We start from the raw sequence: 18,998 nt of genomic DNA on the forward strand, positions 1-18,998 counted from the left end.
GTGTGTGTTTGGCGGGGGTGTGTGGAATGGGGAGGCGGTTGTGAGAGGCTCTGTTCTATATATTCAGGGATATATATATCTTCCTCCTTGGATGCACATGTTGCTTCAACTAGCGGCCACCAGGGTCCTTGTGGGAGGGGAAAACGGGGTTTGTGCCTGGGTGATTTTTATGGGCTGTGTTGAGAAGTGGCCTACATTATCCCCATCCATGGTCTGCTGGCCAGTTTCATGTCCCCAACTTAACTGAAAGGAGGTGGGAAGTGCAGTTAGGTGTTTACACAAGAAAAAGAGAAAGCCAGCTGTTGGTAAGGCGTGAGCAGCAGCTGCCCCAACTGGCATTTGATTGAATCGTGGAATTGTACGGTTTTATGTCACGGATCACATACAGGCCTAGTAAACACACACACACAGACACAGACACACACACGATTCTGTTGCACTGTCACAACCTTCCAGTGAGTGACCCATGTGCAGGAAATTGAGATGTGTGCCCCCAAAGAGGAAGGGTAGCCTCCTTTCCACATCTGCACGGAAATGTGTAAACCCAAACACGGATCGACATGATGGGTGGCCACCCATTTGCTAACTGCATAAAACCTGTGCAAGTATGCATGATTTTTTTTTTTAATTTGAATTTTTAGAAACTGGTTTAAAGTATATTTTGAAAACGAGAGTTTTATGTATGAGGGATGTTTGAGGCGCTTGCTCTGGTGAACATGGGGTCCTGAAAGATTTTCAGGACAGGGGTCACCATCTTGGATAAGTTATTTCAGTTCTCTGTGTCTCAGTTTCTTCATCTGGGAAATGTATTGTGACTCTTAAAAGAGGCTGTGTGTGTAAAGGGCTTAAAAACATGCCTTGCATGTAATGAACACTCAGTGTTGGCTGCTGGAATTAACCCTATTATTGTCCTTTGTTTTGGGTCATGAGGATCTGCACTAGGACTGTGAGAATAAGTATGCAGGGCAGGGGTGAGGACATGAGCACGTCTGAAGGCTAGAGTGACACAGGGAGGTTTCTACCTGAAGTGATGTCTAGATACTGTGTGCCTTACGCTAGGCATCGTGCTGTTTCATCACATGTGTATTTTATCTAATCAACACACCGATCTTGGGAGCCGGGTAGAAGCATCTCAGGATCACTGATGTGGATGAAGGAGCTGGGGCTTGAAGAAGTTGTGGTATGCCTCCAAGTTGTATTTCTAGTTAGTGATGGAGCTGAAATAAGAAACCCAGAGGGGTGGCACTTTTCATTATTTGGGGAACATTGAGCATGATAAAGGTAGAGCTGATAGTTCTAGTCTATTCTGAGAGAAAGAATATAGGCAATATTTATGACTAAGTACTCTTTGCATTTGGAGAGGAAAATAGGAAAAAGTCATCCTAAGAGATTTAAACTCATGAAATTCTACCTAGTGAATGAATTCAACCACCAGTAGAACTGGTCCACCCTATGAGGTGATTTGTCCACCTTTTATGGCCAAAAAGGAAATATCATCTAATGAAAGAAAGTAGGGCTTTCTTGGGATGCTCTGATGTGACCCTTCTAAGGTCATCGTTGTGCTGTCTTGGCAAAAGACCGGTATGTTGCCAGAAGCGTAGAACAAGGAAAGCCAAAAAATGAAGACTGTATGGGGCTTTACCTTTGAAAGAAAAGTAAAGAGATTAGACAATGTGAACGTCCCAGGTCCCTTGGAAGTAGGTGTGGCCCTCTCCTATGGATAGGACTTTGTCTCTAACTGCCAGTGGCTAAGATCATATCATGTTCTTTTCTCAGAGTGTGAATATTCTGCAAGCACTGTGATGGGGCGTTTAATTCTTGAAAAGGATGCTGAAGACAGGTGATACGCTGACATGTTGACATCAGTACCTGGCTCCATCGGCATACAGATTGATCACTGGTCCCACGTGAATTTACTTAGCGTGGCACACATTTTCATAGCCTTATCTTCTCTGAGCACACTGTCACTGACCTGGCGACTGGGTGACTCACCTGCTTAACCCACGGACATTCATCTCGCCCATGGAGTACACCTGAGGCTCTGCCTGGGCTAGCCAGCGGGTTTCCCTCTGGGAAATTCTTCTTTGCAACATAGAGTAGCCCCGGTTTAGCTGGTGTCCTTTTTTCTTCTTTTTTCTCCCTGTACTTAAAGTGAATTCCATTTGACCTGTCCTTGAGAAAACTGGGGAAGGGTAGAGCAAGGACTTATCAGGATCATTGCTTTTCCAGCTTATGTTTTCTAAAGCACATGTTGCTTGTTGAGAATTAATAATAAGGAAACGTAAAGAAACACTGTTGAAAAACCAAGAGAACTGTGTGAATCTTTATCCTCAGAATACTTACTGAGGGCTTACTGTGTACGAGCTGTGAGGCCAAGCAAGCGCGTCGTGTGTTATCGCCTTTAATCCTCAAACCACCTCCAAGAAGGAAATTTGCATCCCCCCTTTTTAACAGGTGAGAAAACCGAGTCTCAGATTTAAAAACCTTGTCTTTGGTGGCAGGGTGAGTGAGCAGTGGATCCAGGTTTGTTAGATTCCAAATCACAATTCTGTCTCCCCAGTAGAAAAATGTTCTATCTTACTACCCAGAAATAGTCATCATTAATGTTTTTATGTATTCTCTTTATCTTTTTCCTTTTCATAACCTGCTTCACAAAAATTGGGGTTATGCACCACATAGATATTTCTGTCTTGCTTTCGTTCACTTCACATAGGTTTGCGAACATTTCCCAAACCTTTATTGTTAAATATTTAACTGTTTTAACAAGGCAGATTCATCAATAACTCTTGCCTTTTCGTCTTTCTGGAGTAAACACGGACTGATCTATAACTTTAATACCAACAGGAAGCTATAGGTTTCAAAGATAGGATTGGTGTAGATAACCAACAAGATGGAGACATTTCCAGAGGATGTGATAAGTCAAAGGCAGCCAGACAGAATGAGGTAAGAGGTGAGTAAGCAGTTTAGAAGTCTCTACCTGACTTTCTCGTGCTGAAATCAGTCAGGGAGACACAGCCACCCCCAGGGCCATGCGGCTGCAGAGAGAGGTACACGGGAAAGAACGTGGGCAGAAGCAGACCCGGCACTAGCGCTCCGCTGCTTTTAAGGTTCTGTGAAGCAATCAGCTCCATGTTTACCTAACATATGTTTTGTTTGTGAAGGTGCTCAGTGGAAGTGCCATTGCACGTTAAGGGTTGATGCCCTGCAGTGTTTAACTTTGCTCTTCACCCTTTGTTTGATGGCGTTGCAGGATGTGAAAGCATAGGCTTCCTCCATTCAGTGGGGTGGATGAGTGGTAGACCAAGAGGAACAAGGGGGCCTGAGCAAGGTAGACAAACATGGGAGGGCCAGGTGCCAATGACTCCACACGCATCCCCAGCAAAAGGCGGCCTGGAGCTGGAGAGTGGGGTGGGGGAGCCCCAAGTAACACCACAGAGGCCTCAACTAAGTCGGGGCGGCAGCAGGCACCCCGGGAACTGAGTGGGTCACGGGTGTTCCTCCCTCCCTCACCTAACTCGGGCCTTCATACCTTTTTTTTAAATTTAATTTTTATCTTGTATTGGACTACAGTTGATTTACAATGTTGTATTCGTTTTAGGTGTACAGTTAAGTGATTCAGTTACACGTATACATCCATCCATTCTTTTACAGAGTCTTTACCCATATAAGTTATTACAGAACACTGAGTAGAGTTCCTTGTGCTTTACACCAGGTCCTTGTTTGTTGTCTATTTTTATATATAGTAGTGTGCATATGTTAATCCCAAGCTCCTAATGTATCCCTCCTCCTGCCACGTTTCTCCTTTGGTAGCCATACATTTGTTTTCTATGTCTGTGAGTCTGATTCTGTTTTGTAAGTTCATTTGTATCTTTTTTTTTTTTTTTAGATTCCACATGTAAGCGATATCGTATGTTATTAGTCTTTCTCCATCTGACTTACTTCACTTAGTATGATAATCTCTAGGTCCATCCATGTTGCTGCTAATGGCATTCTTTCATTCTTTTTAATGGCTAATATTCCATTATATGTATGTACCACATCTTTTTCATCCGTAAGTCAGACCTTCTTATCAAGGTCCCTGCCTTGGGCTTTTGTCCTGGACCAGTCAGCCTTTCTATGTGACCCACTGGACCATGGCAAGGAGGTCTCCCTGTAGCTCGTTGGCATTTCCTAAGCAGATGCTCTGGTCTTCTGGAGACCTTCCCTGCAGCCAGCTGAAGTTATTCTTATTTCTAAAATGCCTCTTGACTGTGCTGGCAACCGTTCTGACCTTCCTCAGGGATCCAGATGGGAAGAGAGAAACTCAGATGAGCGTTCTAAATAACGGCAGAGCATTTCCAAAGGCCCAGCAAAGCACTGGTGAAGTCTCGGCAGGAACGCACACTTCACTGAGATAAGGGACAAGGGAGCAGGAACAGAGTTTTAGAATGAGGTGTATTCATTTCCTGAATTTTTAAACTAGCACCAGGTATTCGAGTTCTGTGCTAGGAGCCAGTGGTAGCTGGCTAGTGGTGGATTAGTGATGGCTCTCAAGGGATTTAGGGGACAGGAATGAAAGGACCAGGTCCATCTGCGATGACAGGATGGTGTCAGAGGTGTGCCTGAAGGAGCCCAGGGTGGGGTGGGGTCTCCATCATTCCTGGGGAAGGGAAGAGTATTAAGAAGGCTTCCTGGGAAAGATGACATTAACTCAAGCTCTGAGGAACAAGTTGCAGGTAGAGACGAAGAAATGACAAGAAGGACAAGAAGGATGTTCCTGGGCAGATGATATAGCATGTGTGTGTGGGTCTGAAGTTCTGAAATTTGGGAAACGCAAGATATTACTGTAGCGCGTGGCAAGAGACGAGGCCGGAGAGGGGTGGATGGCGGCGGGATCACGGGGGCCTGTGGGCTCGGCTAGGGAGTGTTTTCTTGAAACCCGGGGGGTGGGGGTAGGGTTGGCGCTGTGCAAGGGTGTCCAGCCGGGGAGTGACTCCCAGGTCTCCTGGCACCAGCAGGGAGCATGGGGTTGAATGGGGGCAGCCTGGAGGCAGGGGGCTAGGCATCCATGTGGGTAATGGAGAGACTGGAGGGGGGGCAGGAAAAAGGGAGATACTGGACCAGGCGTGTGGGTGACAGATGGGGAGGGGATGTGTTGGATGTGGAGGGAAGGGCGAGTGAGAGGTCTGCGACTGGGATAAACTCCCACTTCCCACCGTGGGGAGACGGGAGACGCAAGACAGGACAGGACTGAGAGCAAAGATGAGGGGGAGATGCCTTTGGAAGATCCCAGTGGAGGTGTTCGGTGGGCAGCTGAGTATCAGGGTCTGAGGCTCAGGGGAGGTGAAGGTTTGGGAGGCATCCTTGTGCAGGGGATATTTGGGGCTGCGGGAATGAAGGGCAGGGGCGTGCAGGATGTCACCGTTTAAGGCAGAGCAGAGGAAGATCCAAGAAGGAGCGGTGGTTGGTCTGCTCAGCAGTGCTGGCTGGTGTCGTAGACAAGCCGAGCGAGAGCGTGGCCGACTGCCACCATGTCAGACTCCCCGGAGGACTGACCTCACGGGTGGAGCTCATGCTTGCAGATCAATGGATGGAGTTGTTGCCACAGATGAGACGGTCCAGTCACGGCTGCGCGAAGGCAGGACCTTGGGGAGCACCGTCGTGAAAGGACCGATGAAAAGGAGCCTGAGACAGAGGCTGGGAAGGAGCAGGTGGAGAAACAGGAGCATCCCAAGACCTTGCCTGGGAGCCAGATGCGGGAAGCACATCCGGGAAGGCTGCCTGGAAAAAGGGGCTGGATGGGAGTAAACGTGGGCTGATTTGGCATCTGGGAGGTCATCTGTGACCGGAGAAGCAACGCCCGAGCGGTTTATGGCATTCATTGCTTGTTGTTTTATGCCCTTCTCCGGACTCTCTTTGCGAGATCAGAGAAGTGCTTGAAAAACACCTGCAGCCCCCATTTCCGGGAGGAAACAACAGCCATCACGGTTTCCTGCTGGATCTGCCAGTTCTAAGGCATGGGAGCGACCCTGACGTGATGTGTGTCTTGGACGGCTGACCGTGATATAATTAATGGAGGAGTTTCATAAGTTGGATCATAATGTGTATGGGTTTGATGGGTGTCTGGCATGGGAATGAGCCGTCTCAGGCACACCCAGAAGGCAAAAGGTGGGGGAAACCACTCACCAGTATTCTTTTTTCTGGAGTCTGGCCGTCAGCGATGGTTGGGACGAGAGTGGACTCTGGCATTTTAAGCCCGGTTATTCCATGTTAAGTGTTGAGGACCACAGACAGTGTTTCTCCTTCTAAGATCTTTTAATGGTTGCATTTACCCATTGTATTTCCAAGTTTATTTCACCTTGGGATTTTTTTTTTTTTTTTATAATTAGGAAAGCAGTATATGGTTCATTATAAAAAGTCAATGGAGGCAAAGTTTAAGTCATCAACCTGCCCTTCCCGCTCACAGACTCTCCCCGCCCTGGTGAGGTTGCCCGTGTTGGGTGTCACACTACACTGGGCTTATTTTATGACACCTCTCTTCCCCACTGCATTTTAAGATCATTGTGGGCAAAGGCCGTGCCTCACCTTTGCCTCCTTAGCTTCTGCCACATAGCCTGACATAAGTCACCAGGGTTCACCAAGTATTAGCTGCGTAAATAGTCTGATATATGGACACGTGAATGAATAGGGTGCTCTCTTAGGCTTTGCCCTTGCTTCCGTTTTAACTTCAGAGAGAAACTGGATACAAGAGGAGAGCCCCTGTTTTTGTCACTTTTTGATTTGTAGGAGCGCTTATTCTCTGAATGGTGCTTTGTGACAAGGTGCAGGGTCTGCAGCCCCTCTATCCAGCTTTAGGTGCAGATTTCTTGAATTATGTGAATTAGTTCAGAAACTGATAGATGGCTGGCAGAGAATCAATGAAATGTGAGGTTTAGCACCTCCATGGCATTATAAGGTGTGATCTTTATAACGGATTTTAAGTTCTTGAAAAGAAGCACATAGGAACTTCGAGAAAATTTTATTGTGCTTTCTCTGCACGTCAGGAACTGGGATGTTATCACAGATAGAGCAGAAGGAAGAATCCTGTCCAAGAAACGACAAGCTACAGTCTCTCCGCAGAGGCCTACAGACCATGTGGGCAAAACCATGCTTGTAGGTTTAAAAGGGAGGATGGAGAAAAAGATGACAAAGTCCAGCAAATCAGAATGTCCTGCTGACCATCAGACCACAGAGAAAGGGGATTTCAGATATGATGGGAGCAAGAATTCTTTCTACCTGGAAAGTTAGACTTTGGATTTTGGTCTTCCTTCCTTCACTTGGAGCAGTGTTTCTCCAGGTGGGCTCTGGGACCGCCTACGTCAGAATCTTTGTTAAAATTGCATATTTCCCACCTTCCCCAAGGACTACACATTCAGAATTCCCAGAGCAGGATCCCCGGAGTCTGCATTTTAATCTCCAGGGAAACTCATGTAAATTAAATTGGAGCCAGGAGCCACTCATTTAAGAACCTAACCGTAGCCATAATTTGAAAAGATACATGCACCCCAGTGTTCATAGCAGCACTATTTACAATAGCCAAGACATGGAAGTGACTTAAATGTCCATTGACAGATGATTGGATAAAGAAGATGTGATTGATATATCTATCTATCTCACAGATACACAGATGTATATATATATACCCCCCCACACACGTACACATATATACAATGGAATACTACTCAGCCATAAAAAGAATGAAATAATGCCATTTGCAGCAACATGGATGGACTTAGAGATTATCATACTAAGTGAAGTAAGTTAGACAGAGAAAGACAAATATATGATATCACTTATATGTGGAATCTGAAAAACAAAAGATACAAATGACCTTATATAGAAAACAGAAATAGACCCACGGACACAGAAAACAAACTTATGGTTACCAAAGGGAACTGGGGGGGAGGGATAAATTAGGAGTTTGGGATTAACAGGTACACACTACCATATATAAAATAGATAACAAACAAGGACCTACTGTATAGTACAGGGAACTCTACTTAATATTCTGTAATAACCTATAAGAGAAAAGAATCTGAAAAAGAATCTGTCTGTATATATCTATATGTCTGAATCACTTTGCTGTACACCTGCAATTGTTACTAATATCATACCTTTTCATCTGTGAGTTGACAGCTTATATATTTAAGCCCTTAAGCTCTTTTTCTACAGTATTTTTTGGAATAGCATAAACATGTTTTTGAGTCCTTTTTAGAATACTTTTGCACTCCGTTTTCTAGTTTAACCTCTTTTCTTTTTAGGGTTAGTGTTGAAAAAGTGTACTTGTATTACAGGTAGAGGGAGTTCTTAAAATTTGATTTTCTCTAAAAATGGGAAGGAGGCCGTTAATTAGATTCAAACAGACCCCCTTTGCATCTTTACCCCACCTCTTCCCCCTACTCTTGTCCCCATCTTCTTCCAAACAACAAGACAGCTTTACTTTACCTCCCATCACTGTTCTGGCTCCCTTTGAAGCAGTCTGATCAAGCAGGCGCTCAGCGCATGTAGCCTTACGTGTTGTACACTGGGCTTCCGTCTAAGAGCAGAAATAGCTTTACTCTGGAGGTGGGTGGTGGACAGGAGCTGTGAGTAATTGTCGGGTAAGTTGGGTACCACACCAACACAGCCAGGGCCTCATCATCAGTGGGCCCTGACCTGGCTGCATCTTAGATTCACCTGAGGTAGGGTTTTTTTTTTTTTAATTGCCATATAGTTGATTTACAATGTTGTGTTGGTTTCTGGTGTACAGCAAAGTGGTTCAGTTATATAAATATATATTCAGTTATAAAAATATATATGTAAATAAATATATTCAAAATATATTCTTTTTCAGAGTCTTTTCCATTATAGGTTATTACAAGGTATTGAATATAGTTCCCTGTGCTATACAGTAGGACCTTGTTGTTTATTTATTTTATATATAGTAGTGTGTATCTATTAATCCCAAGCTCCTAGTTTCTCCCTCTCCACCCCCTTTCCCCTTTGCTAACCGTAACTTTGCTTTCTATGCCTGTGAGTCTGCTTCTGTTTTGTAAATAAGTTCATCTGTATCATTTTTTTTAGATTCTACATAGAAGTGATATCATATGATATTTGTCTTTCTTCCTGGATCCCATGCAGGCTGACTTACTGGAATCTCGGGCGATGATGGCACCAGGTGATTCTGATGTGCATTCAGGGCTGAGAACCAATTAGGTTAAATGCCTCAGTGTTTCTCTGGGGCTTGAAGACCCTTTTACTCTGCATCTCCAGGAGAGCTGGATTAAAATGCAGATTCCTTCTCCAGACCCTAGACCCTGTGAATCCGTTGGCTCGGAGTGGGCCCAGCCCTTTCATCTAGTAAGCGCTCCGAGTGATTCTTCTGTTCTGTGAAATTTGGTAATCCCCAGCCTCTGGGATCCTCAGTGTTTTTTTTTGGCCCCGGGTTAGGGATGTGCCCTGGGAGGGGCTGGTGGGAACTCTTGACCCTCAGCGTTCTGGCGAGTTCCTCTGGGCCAGGAGGCTTCTCCCTGCACTTGTGGAGAACACATTGTCGCCCCCAGCCCTGCGCCCTGTCCTCTGTTCTCTGTGTTCCACAGAGCGTGGCTTTAGGAGTCTGAATGACTCACCCCAGCCTGTGGTCTGTCAGTTGGCAAACACCGTGTGTGGTGTGGTGGTGTGAGAGGATGTTTATCTCAGCTGACGGTCACAGATGCTAATTGGAAAGGTGAAGTACACTTATAAAGGTGTCACGAGCAGCACGGGGCCAGACCCACAGAATCCACGTGCAGGGGGACCCTGACCCCAGGTGCTTATCTGCAGTTCAGGGGAGGGAAAGGGTGTGTGGTCTCAGAAGATGGAGGAGCTTGGGAGAGAGCAGAAGCCTTCATTTCTGGATCATAGCATCCTGGATCCATTGGAAGACCTCATTTCCCTAGAGAATTTTGGTGCATAGATACCAGGAGTTGTGATTTTGTCCACATTAAATGGGAGTAATTAAAATGAGCGGTAATTTTGAGTGACTGTTAAAATAGCTGATGAATACAAATATTGTTTTTTGGTTTCGATATTTAGTTGCTGTTATCTTGAGGTTTAAGTAGACATTATTTCAAAATCCTATATATTTTATTTGGGGAGGAGGGCAAATAGAAAGAATGCCAAACTGTCCACATTCCCCCCAACCCCCCTTCTCATTCGGTATGAAACCTAACATTTACTTTTCTGTAATTCTTTCTTTCCGGTGAATTTTTTTTTTTTTTTTCCCAAAACAGGAGATCTTGTATCTCGGGACATATTTGTGTTTATTGAGCCAACTCTGCTGGGGAGGAAAAGCTGAGGAGTAAAGGTTATTTTTGTAATTGTGGCTAGAATTAGGTAAAAACCCTCTGGGCTGGGAAAATTTGTTCCCAGCACAAGTTACCAAGACTCAAAATAAAACTTTGACAAAGGGCCCGTGTCCCACCTTCCCCATGCACCACGCAGAGGCCATGCCAGCCTTTCTGCCCTGCACTGTCTGTTCCCATTTTTCCTTCCAGATGCTGGAAAGGCTGCCGGGGCAGGAATCACGTCTTTTGTCTACAAAGGCTGGCTGCCTCCTGGGCGAGTCCCTGGGTGTTGGAATAATGTGATAACTGAGATGGTGCCTTTGAAAACAAAAAATGTCCACTTCACATTATTATTTTTTTCCCTGCACACCCTGAGGAACAGCCGGGGCAGCAAATACAGACTGGGATCACGCGTTCATACTGAGCCTTTCTTGACAATCCCAGGTATTTTTAAGCAGGATGGTATCAGGCAGCCAGCAGTCAGCCAGCCCATTTGGCACACAGGGCCCTGTTTTACCTGAGCAGTGAATAGTCCTCAATGAAGCAGCATGATGGTACAGAGCGAGCCTGAAGTCATAGCATTCATTATTTCACCACGGCCCGGCAGCATCTCTTTTCACGCGCTCATTCTGTTCACGGCTGGTTGTTTAGTCCTTGCTGTGTTTGAATCCTGTCTTTGGCCAGGCCTGCATTCATGGTGTTTATGCGTGACGGGATCCCCCTCTCCATGCCAGAGTGAGCCTCCCGTCTTCCCTGCCCACTGCATGCAGCATCGCCTCGTGGATGCGGGGTTCACTGTTTGCTGAGGATGTTTCATGCTGGGGGTTTTGTCACTTGCCTCTGCTGTGGGAAGGGGCATCTCCCAGCCCTTGGGCTTCTCCCTCGTCTGCACCCGCGCCTCCAGGTGCCCCTTCTGTCTTTCCCTGTGGATGTGGACAGGGACGGGGTTCTGAAGCCTCCACCCTCAGCCTCCCCTCGACCCTGCGTCCCCTCCATGCTGCCTTCTGAGCAAAGATGGGCATGAGCATCCACGCTCCTTCATCCTACTTCTGTCTGCCTCTCCGCCCACCCCGCAGATGTCCCAAACAAAAAGATCAGACCCAAGCACGCTACAGTGAACTTTCCCCTTGACCTTGGTTTTCTCCTCAAGCCATGAACCCCTCCCTCCTCTTTCCCCTGAATTGCCAAGCTTTTTGACGGCACACTCCAAAGTCTCTAGGCTCGCAGACTTTCAGATTTAATGGAACAGCAGGATTTATTTTAGAGGGATTGTGACACAGGATTGCTAAGTCTTTATTTTGATAAGAAGAACTCATTGTCATTGAGTAAAAAGCCAGGAGATTTCGAGGCCCCAGTCAGGCTATAATCTCTGATTAAACAGAGCCCAGAGGACAGTGGCCCTTGTAAATACACACATCTGGCTTCATGGTCGGAAAGTCGTGCCACTGTCTCCCCGTTTCCCCATGTTGCTGGCCAGGAGCCCCGTGTCTGAGACTGGAGTCGGGCAGCTGCTGTATGCCCTCCGTCCCTCTCTGTCCACAGGAACCGGCAGGTGACCTGGCTTCTCCACCTTTGCGGTTTGATTTCCCTCAAACCACTCTCTCTGTTGGCACCTGTGGACGGTGGCAGCGGATCCCTGCGGCCCAGCCCGTGTCCCCTACCTGCTGGCCGCACCATAGACCCACCCCCTCGGGGACCCCTTTGCTCCCTCGACCTCTTGGCTCTGCCCCCAGCTGCCTGTTGGGGGCTCTCACAACAGAGTTCACCCACCCCGTCTCTGGGTGAGATGACTGCCCAGGCCTCTCTCGGAACCGCGGGCCTGTGTTCCCACCTCGTCTGTCTCCCCAGGTGCATTTCCTCCAGCATCTCTTTCTCCAGCACGTTTGGAACCGATGGAATCTGACTGTCCTCTTCCTCGCCGTGAAGCAGATGGACCCGAATTTCAAAGCTCTGCTCCTCCACACGTGAGCACAGTGACCTTGGGCTGTTTAGTTAATGTTTCCAGGCCTGCTTCTGCATCTGCTTGCGGGACCACCACCATCCTTCCCACTCTTGTTTTTGGGATTAGATGATGCATGAAGACCCTCAGAAAGGCATCTCTTCTTATCTGGGGCCACACGGTCAAGTGGTGTACCAGGGTTCGGAGGAGTTCCTCTTTCAGACCTGTACCTGTCACTTCCTGACCTTGAGTCTGTCCCCTGCTGTTCTCTCAGTGCCTGAGACCTGCTACTTGTGTCCAAGGTGGCGGTGACAACTGTCAGGTGACTGATTGCAAAGGGGGCTTCTCAGAGCTCCAGGCAGTGGGGAGCAATTTCAAATCTTCCTCTAAAGTAGAAGTACTGTGCTAAAAAGTATAGGTGTATATGTGGTTGAAGGGAGGTGTGTGTGCGCATGTCTCCATGGCGACCAGCACTGGCTGGTGGGCCCTGGTGCACATTTATTCCCAGGACAAGTCTCGAGGTGGCTTGTGGAAGGTCACCGCAGAGGCGAGGGGAGGTTAGAGTCTGGTACCCGGGTGCCTCTGGGACGGCCAGGTGGCTGTTGGGTCACCTCTGCCCCTGGATCCCTGAGGGCAGTTCAGGGGTGGCTGTCGTTGCCATGGCGCCGTTTGCTTGTGCTGTCTTATTTTCTGTTTGTTTCTGATGTGGTTTAGTATCAGTGATGTGTTGAGGTACTGCCCTCAATGCCTGACGGTTCGTGCAGCTGCACATTTCTCTGAGATGGGATACTGATAACAAAATGCTCAGGTAAAGACTCAGTTCCCTCTGTGCTGACAGAGGTCTTGAGGACAGTTTCCCCTCTGGTCTGAGTGTGTCGGGGTGAGAGGAGGGGGGGACCATGTGCCCCAGACCCCACACGTTGATAGAAAAAGTGACAAAGCCAGCCTGTGCCCCTCGGGGGAGAACACCTCCCCCCACCTAGTCCTTTACGTTTGTGTACTTTACCACGTTGCCCTGTACATCATCTCATCGTACCTCTCAGCAGCCCGGGATGGTGGACGAGGCAGAGAAGGCCAGCAGCCCTTTGCGAGGAGCAGGGGCGCCCGGCAGTGAAGGCATCCCTGTGCGCAGGGCCTGGAGTCTGTCTCTGGATCCCAGGCCCAGGGCAGTTGGTAGGTAATTCAGTAGTGTTGCACGCCTGCTGCGGGCCTGCAGACTTTCGTTCTGCTTCGCGTTTCATGATCTGTTGGTGGAGAGAGCCTCGTACTGTAACTGCGGACCTCAGACAGGTCTTGAACCCAGGAGAAGAGATGCTGTTTATATAGAACCAGAAGAAATGCCAGTGAGTAACTCACTTATTCAGAAAGAACTTATTCTGCTGCGCACAGGGGCTGCGATCATAGACTGGACAGGCCGTTCGTGCACCATTCTCTGTGACAGGAAATGCCCTGGAAGGTTCTAAACTCCTTAGAAGGAGTTAGAAGGAAGGTCACACAGTCCAGCCTGTGTCTATCCCAAGGGGGGCCCTGAGATGGTGATAGCTTTTCAGGAAAAGGCGTGGTCCACCTTGAGGCTTCTGGGCATCGGATTCCTTATAGAGGATTGCAGGCTAAGGCTCTGTATTACTTCTGTGGGTTAGGGGGCTGGGGAAGGTGGAACCCCAGCCTGATATGTTAAAAATGGATGCTGAGAAGATAGCAGGAGTGCCAGGAAGGGCAAGCACTGTCCTTCTAAATCACTTTCTAAATGACAGTATCTGCGGTGAAAAGTGTATTCTCTCTCCGAAGCCCTTGGGCTCATGGTGCCAGGATGGTTGTCTGCTTGGTGGTGGTGAAGATTTTTGGCACTGCAGAGTTTAGAACTGATTATCAGTCGCCCGTATACAGGTGGTAGTAATGGTTATATTGGTAAACAACAGATTCAGTATTTTCATTTTTGAAGTGCAGCCACATCTCACTAACTCAAAGCAATTCTGATTCAGAAATGATGGTAGTTTAGAGTGGGTCTGAATTGAAGGTTATCTTAAGAAAATTGTAGGGAAGAGATTACTTAATTTTACAATCATTTTCAGACATTTCGTAAATATCAAATTTTACGCTTTTATTCTTGGACGTATATAAGACAAAGCCAGTTTAAGTACATGAAAAATATGAGTAAAGATTTTTTTTTTGTTTCACCTTATATAGAAGCTTGAACTAAGCTGAATGTTGGCAGCTATAAGTTTGGGGGTGCCTTCTTTAATGAGAGGAAAAACCTCATGAGTTATTGCTAATATTTGTATGTAAAGAGATGTTCATTCAGGGTTTTATTCCTTCTCAGATAGAAGCAAAAGCCCTCTCAGGCCTCTCATCTCTATTAATAACGCCACTCTTCTTCAAATTATTCGGCCTTCATTTGCAGCAACATGGATGGACCTAGAGATTATCATACTAGAGTGCAGTAAGTCAGACAGAGAAAGACAAATACCGTGTGATATCACTTATACGTGGAATCTAAAATACGACACAAATGAACCTATCTATGAAACAGAAACAGAATCACGGACATAGAGAACAGACTGGTGGTTGCCAAGGGGGATGGGGTTGGGGGAGGGATGGAGAGGGAGGCTGGGGTTAGCAGATGTAAGCTATTATACATAGGATGGATAAACAACCAGATCCTACTGTATAGCACAGGGAACTATATTCAATATCCTGTGATAAACCATAATGGAAAAGAATATGAAAAAAGAATATATATATGTATAGCTGAATCACTTTGCTGTACAGCAGTAATTAATACAACATTGTAAGTCAGTTATATTTCAATAAAAAAATTATTTGGCTTTGAATGGAAAATAGTGGTCCTCTCTACTGATCCCCCACCCAGTATAAAAAAGAGGTCCAGTAGAGTGTACCATGTGCTTTTATTTGTGTGACTCTCCTTTATTCTTGTGCAACCGTAAGCTGGAGCTGTGATTATCCCTCTTTTAGAGAAGAGGAAACTCCTTGTCTGGCAAATTAATTGTAAACAGCTCAGCCTGGCATTGGTAGTCTTCTGTCAAGAGATTTCTCCGGCCTCCTCTCCAGACACCCGCAAACTGATATCCTGAAGTTCAGGCAAACTGTGCCCAGGGCCTACCCTCTCCCCACTTTGCATCCAGTGTCACACTCCTGCCTATGCTGCTCCTCTACTCTTATTTATTTGGTTCAAAGCATAAGTGTCCTTCTTTGTTCCATTTTCTCCCTTCTCTGAACTTCTGCAGCACTTAAGGTATGATATACTGGCATTATTTGAAAATATCTGTTGATGACCCATTTTACAGATAAGGAAATTAGGCACAGGTAGGTTAAATAGTTTATCCGAGGGTGCAGACCTCATAAATGCAGAAGAGGTTGGTGGTCAGCCTTGGCCTCATTGAGAAGTGGTTTTTGTCTATAGTTTTTCATATGTTTAGTCTTAAACCTCACATTTGTCCAGAGCAAAACACTTGGAAGACAGTTAAAGGGGATTGCAGCTGGGAATAACCTGCAAGCTTTATACTATCTCTTGTAAGAGATCTGGGACCAAGCAGTTTTCTTACTAGTAAAACAGAGATAATACCCACCCTACAGGGGATATTTCATGACTCAGATTAGAGAGCAGCTGTCTTTGCAGAGATTTAACAATGTGAGTTTCTCATTTATTCATTCAGTACCCGTAGGCTGTTTAAGCTTAGTACGGTCACCCCCTCGGCCTCCGTGGAGGACAAAATACCAAAATCCGAGGATGCTCAAATCCCTCATGTAAAATGGCACAGTATTTGCATATAACTTTGCATATCTTCCCATATCCTTTAAATCACCTCTGGATTACTTATAATACCTATTACAATGCAAACAGTTGTAAATACAATTTAAATACTATGTAAATAGTTGCCCAATGAGGCAAATTGAAGTTTTGCTTTTTTTGGACCTTTCTGGAATATTTTTTTAATATTTTGATCCACAGTTGGTTGAATTCCCAGATGTGGAACCTGTAGGCCGACTGTACTATGTCAGCTTTGGGGAAACAGCAACAGACAAGGCCCACATGGTCTTTCTTCCCAGTGAGCCTAGAGTTCAATAAGGGAGATTGACCATCACCAAACAATTATTTAATTAAAACTGTAACAGATTTCAGGAACCTGAGAGCAGGGGGATCCAACCGAGTCTTGGGGTCCAAAGGAGGAGTCCCTGAGGGTGTGATATTTTAGCTAAGTATTTAAGAAGGAACAGACGTTCCCTTCCTTAGTTTTCTGCTCTGATATTTTTAGTAATTTAAAGCAAACCAGTAAGCAGGACTCTTCTAGCCACACTGTTGCCTTCCTTGTCTAAAGCTCTTATTTTTACAGGCAAATACCTTCTTTTCAGTTAAGTTAGCAACGTGCATATGGTAGAAAGAAATGGTCTTTGGAGTTGAGACCTATGTTCTGTTTGCCGATCTTGTGTACAAGCAGGTTTGCCTAGGAATGGAATGTCTTCCTACAAGGCAGCTCTGTCTGGACTGGGTCCAGCTGTGTTCTCTGGAAGTTGCTGTTGTTACCCTCAGGTACCCTGACTCCAGACCAGCCCCGACCAGAGTTCATGTGTTCCTTGGTAGGCCCATCTTCCTGAGCTTCACGGATGTTTCTGATGGTCTGAGAAATATTAAAGACTTCTACCGAATTGATGTGCTTTTCCTCTTTCTCTGTTTCCTTGATCTTTTCCTCAGATCAAGCAGAAAGCTGCTGTACAGTGTGTGTGTGTGTGTCAGCTTGATCTTCCCTAGCACTTGTGAGGTGACGGGTGCAGCCCTTGCACCTCTGTTTTCAGCCTTATAAAAACTGCTCACTAGGACCTGAAATGGTGGCCGAGGAGGGACAGTCAGGAGTGCAGGGCTGACCAGCACCTTTTACCTGGGCAGGCCTCACACCCTGGATAGCTGTGCTGGTCCTGTAATGATGGATGGATGTACCTTTGTTCGTTCCTTCTTTTTTTTTTTTTTTGGTCTTTTCTTTTTTTTAAAAATTGAAGTCTAGTTGATGTACAATATTGTATAAGTTATAGGTGTACAATATAGTTATTCACAGTTTTTAAAGCTTATGCTCCACTTATTATAAAATATTGGCTATATTCCCTGGGTTGTACAATATATCCTTGTAGCTTATTTTATACCTAATAGTTTGTACCTCCTGCTCCCCTCCCTCTATACCGCCCCCCCACCCAACTGGTGACCACTAGCTTGTTCTCTATAGCTGTGAGTCCGCCTCTTTTTTGTTATATTCACTAGTTCATTCTTAATGTGGATAAGCCATATATATATATACACACACACACATATAGTGTGTATGTATGTGTACACATGCACGCAACATGTATGTATACACGCATACACGCATGCGTGTATGTGTACACATGTATGTATATATGTACGTGTGTGTGTGTATATGTGTGTGTGTATATATATATGTATATACTGCTATCATATTTATGAAACTAGGATCATTAATAGTATGTATTCTTCACTACCTTATACGACCATGCAAGGCAGAGAATTGTGTGAGGCAAATGTTACCACAAATTTAAATACTTGCAGCTTTTAAATTTGTACTTGGAGCTTTTATGTAGCTTCTGATTACTTTGTGGTGTTGGAGCAGGGCACCCATTTTCCCCTTTATTTCTCCCGTCTCCTTTTCACCCCCAATTTAGAAATATTTGGTATGTTTTGGCTCTGCTTGCCTTTGTCGAGCTGGTGGAAGAAATGGCATGGGATCAAGAGAGCCTTTTCTATTTTAGCCCTTCTTAACATTAGTACGTCCAAAATAAATGTATCCTTGAAATTAAATGCTATGAACTAACCTTTTCCAGCCCTGAAAGCTGTAACCTCAGGGTTTAAACCAAGAGAAAGAGGAATTTAAAATAGCATTTTTGGTCATTTCAAGAATCGCAATGTTTAGTGGCAGGTAAACGTGGGGAAAAATATTCAGCCTCATTAGTAATCAAAGGAATATAAAAGAAAATGTTGCCAGACTATTTTACCAATAACGTGGGCAGTTTTTCAAATGTAAGAGAAAGAAAGGAAGAAGGGAAAGATGTTGAATCGGGTGGTGGAAGTATAAAGGTGTACCTTGCCCCCTCGAAGGCAATTTAGCAGTATTTGTCAAGTGCTGCAGAGGTGTTAGTGCCTCTGACACAGTGATTACACTCTGGGAGCTTAGCCTAAGGAAATAACCAGAAATGGACATAAATATAATTATAACGTTAGGAACTTGGAAACAACCTAAATGTCCAACGACTGGGGATTGGTTACATGAAATATGAAAATGTGTGCAGTGGGCTTTTGTGCCACTAAGAATGGGAAACTATTTGGAAAAATAATGACAGGGGAAAAAGTTTGTAAAATAACATAAAGTGAAGCATGAACCTAGTATTTTGAAATATGATCTATTTATACACACACTCTGTATGTGTGTCTGACAATTAAAAACATACATCAGAATAAAATATTGTCTCTGGGTGATGGGAATGTTGGTGGTTTTTTATTCTTCACTGGAGTTTTCTGTATTTTCCAAATATGCCTATAATCAGAAGAAATTCCATAATTTTAAAATGCATACTTTAGAATACTTTGTACTGATATAACCATATGAAAACATAGGGGAAATGAAGCCTACAGGGAATTACCAACCGAATGCCCTCAGTGAGTTTTGATGAGGTGATGGGACTTGGTGGGGTGGTTGTTTTTTATGTTTTTCTTG

General features: G+C 45.3%; 1 protein-coding gene across 5 annotated transcripts in view; it reads left to right on the forward strand.

Moving 5' to 3' along the window:
* LRRC1 (leucine rich repeat containing 1) overlaps positions 1-18,998 on the forward strand; it is a 127,229-nt gene that overhangs the window by 53,636 nt on the left and 54,595 nt on the right. For 3 of the 5 annotated variants that reach the window (XM_089918912.1, XM_089918914.1, XM_089918915.1), the window contains one exon: positions 14,582-14,701. The exons of the other annotated variants lie outside the window; for them this stretch is intronic. In XM_089918912.1, the coding sequence (XP_089775038.1) occupies positions 14,582-14,701 (120 nt within the window). The remainder of the gene's footprint in view (positions 1-14,581; positions 14,702-18,998) is intronic. 5 annotated transcript variants of the gene reach the window in all.

The sequence above is a fragment of the Delphinapterus leucas genome, chromosome 10 (assembly GCF_059928025.1).
Source record: "Delphinapterus leucas isolate spDelLeu-1000000601 "Yukka" chromosome 10, BTC_Dleu_Yukka2, whole genome shotgun sequence".
Lineage (NCBI taxonomy): Eukaryota > Metazoa > Chordata > Mammalia > Artiodactyla > Monodontidae > Delphinapterus > Delphinapterus leucas.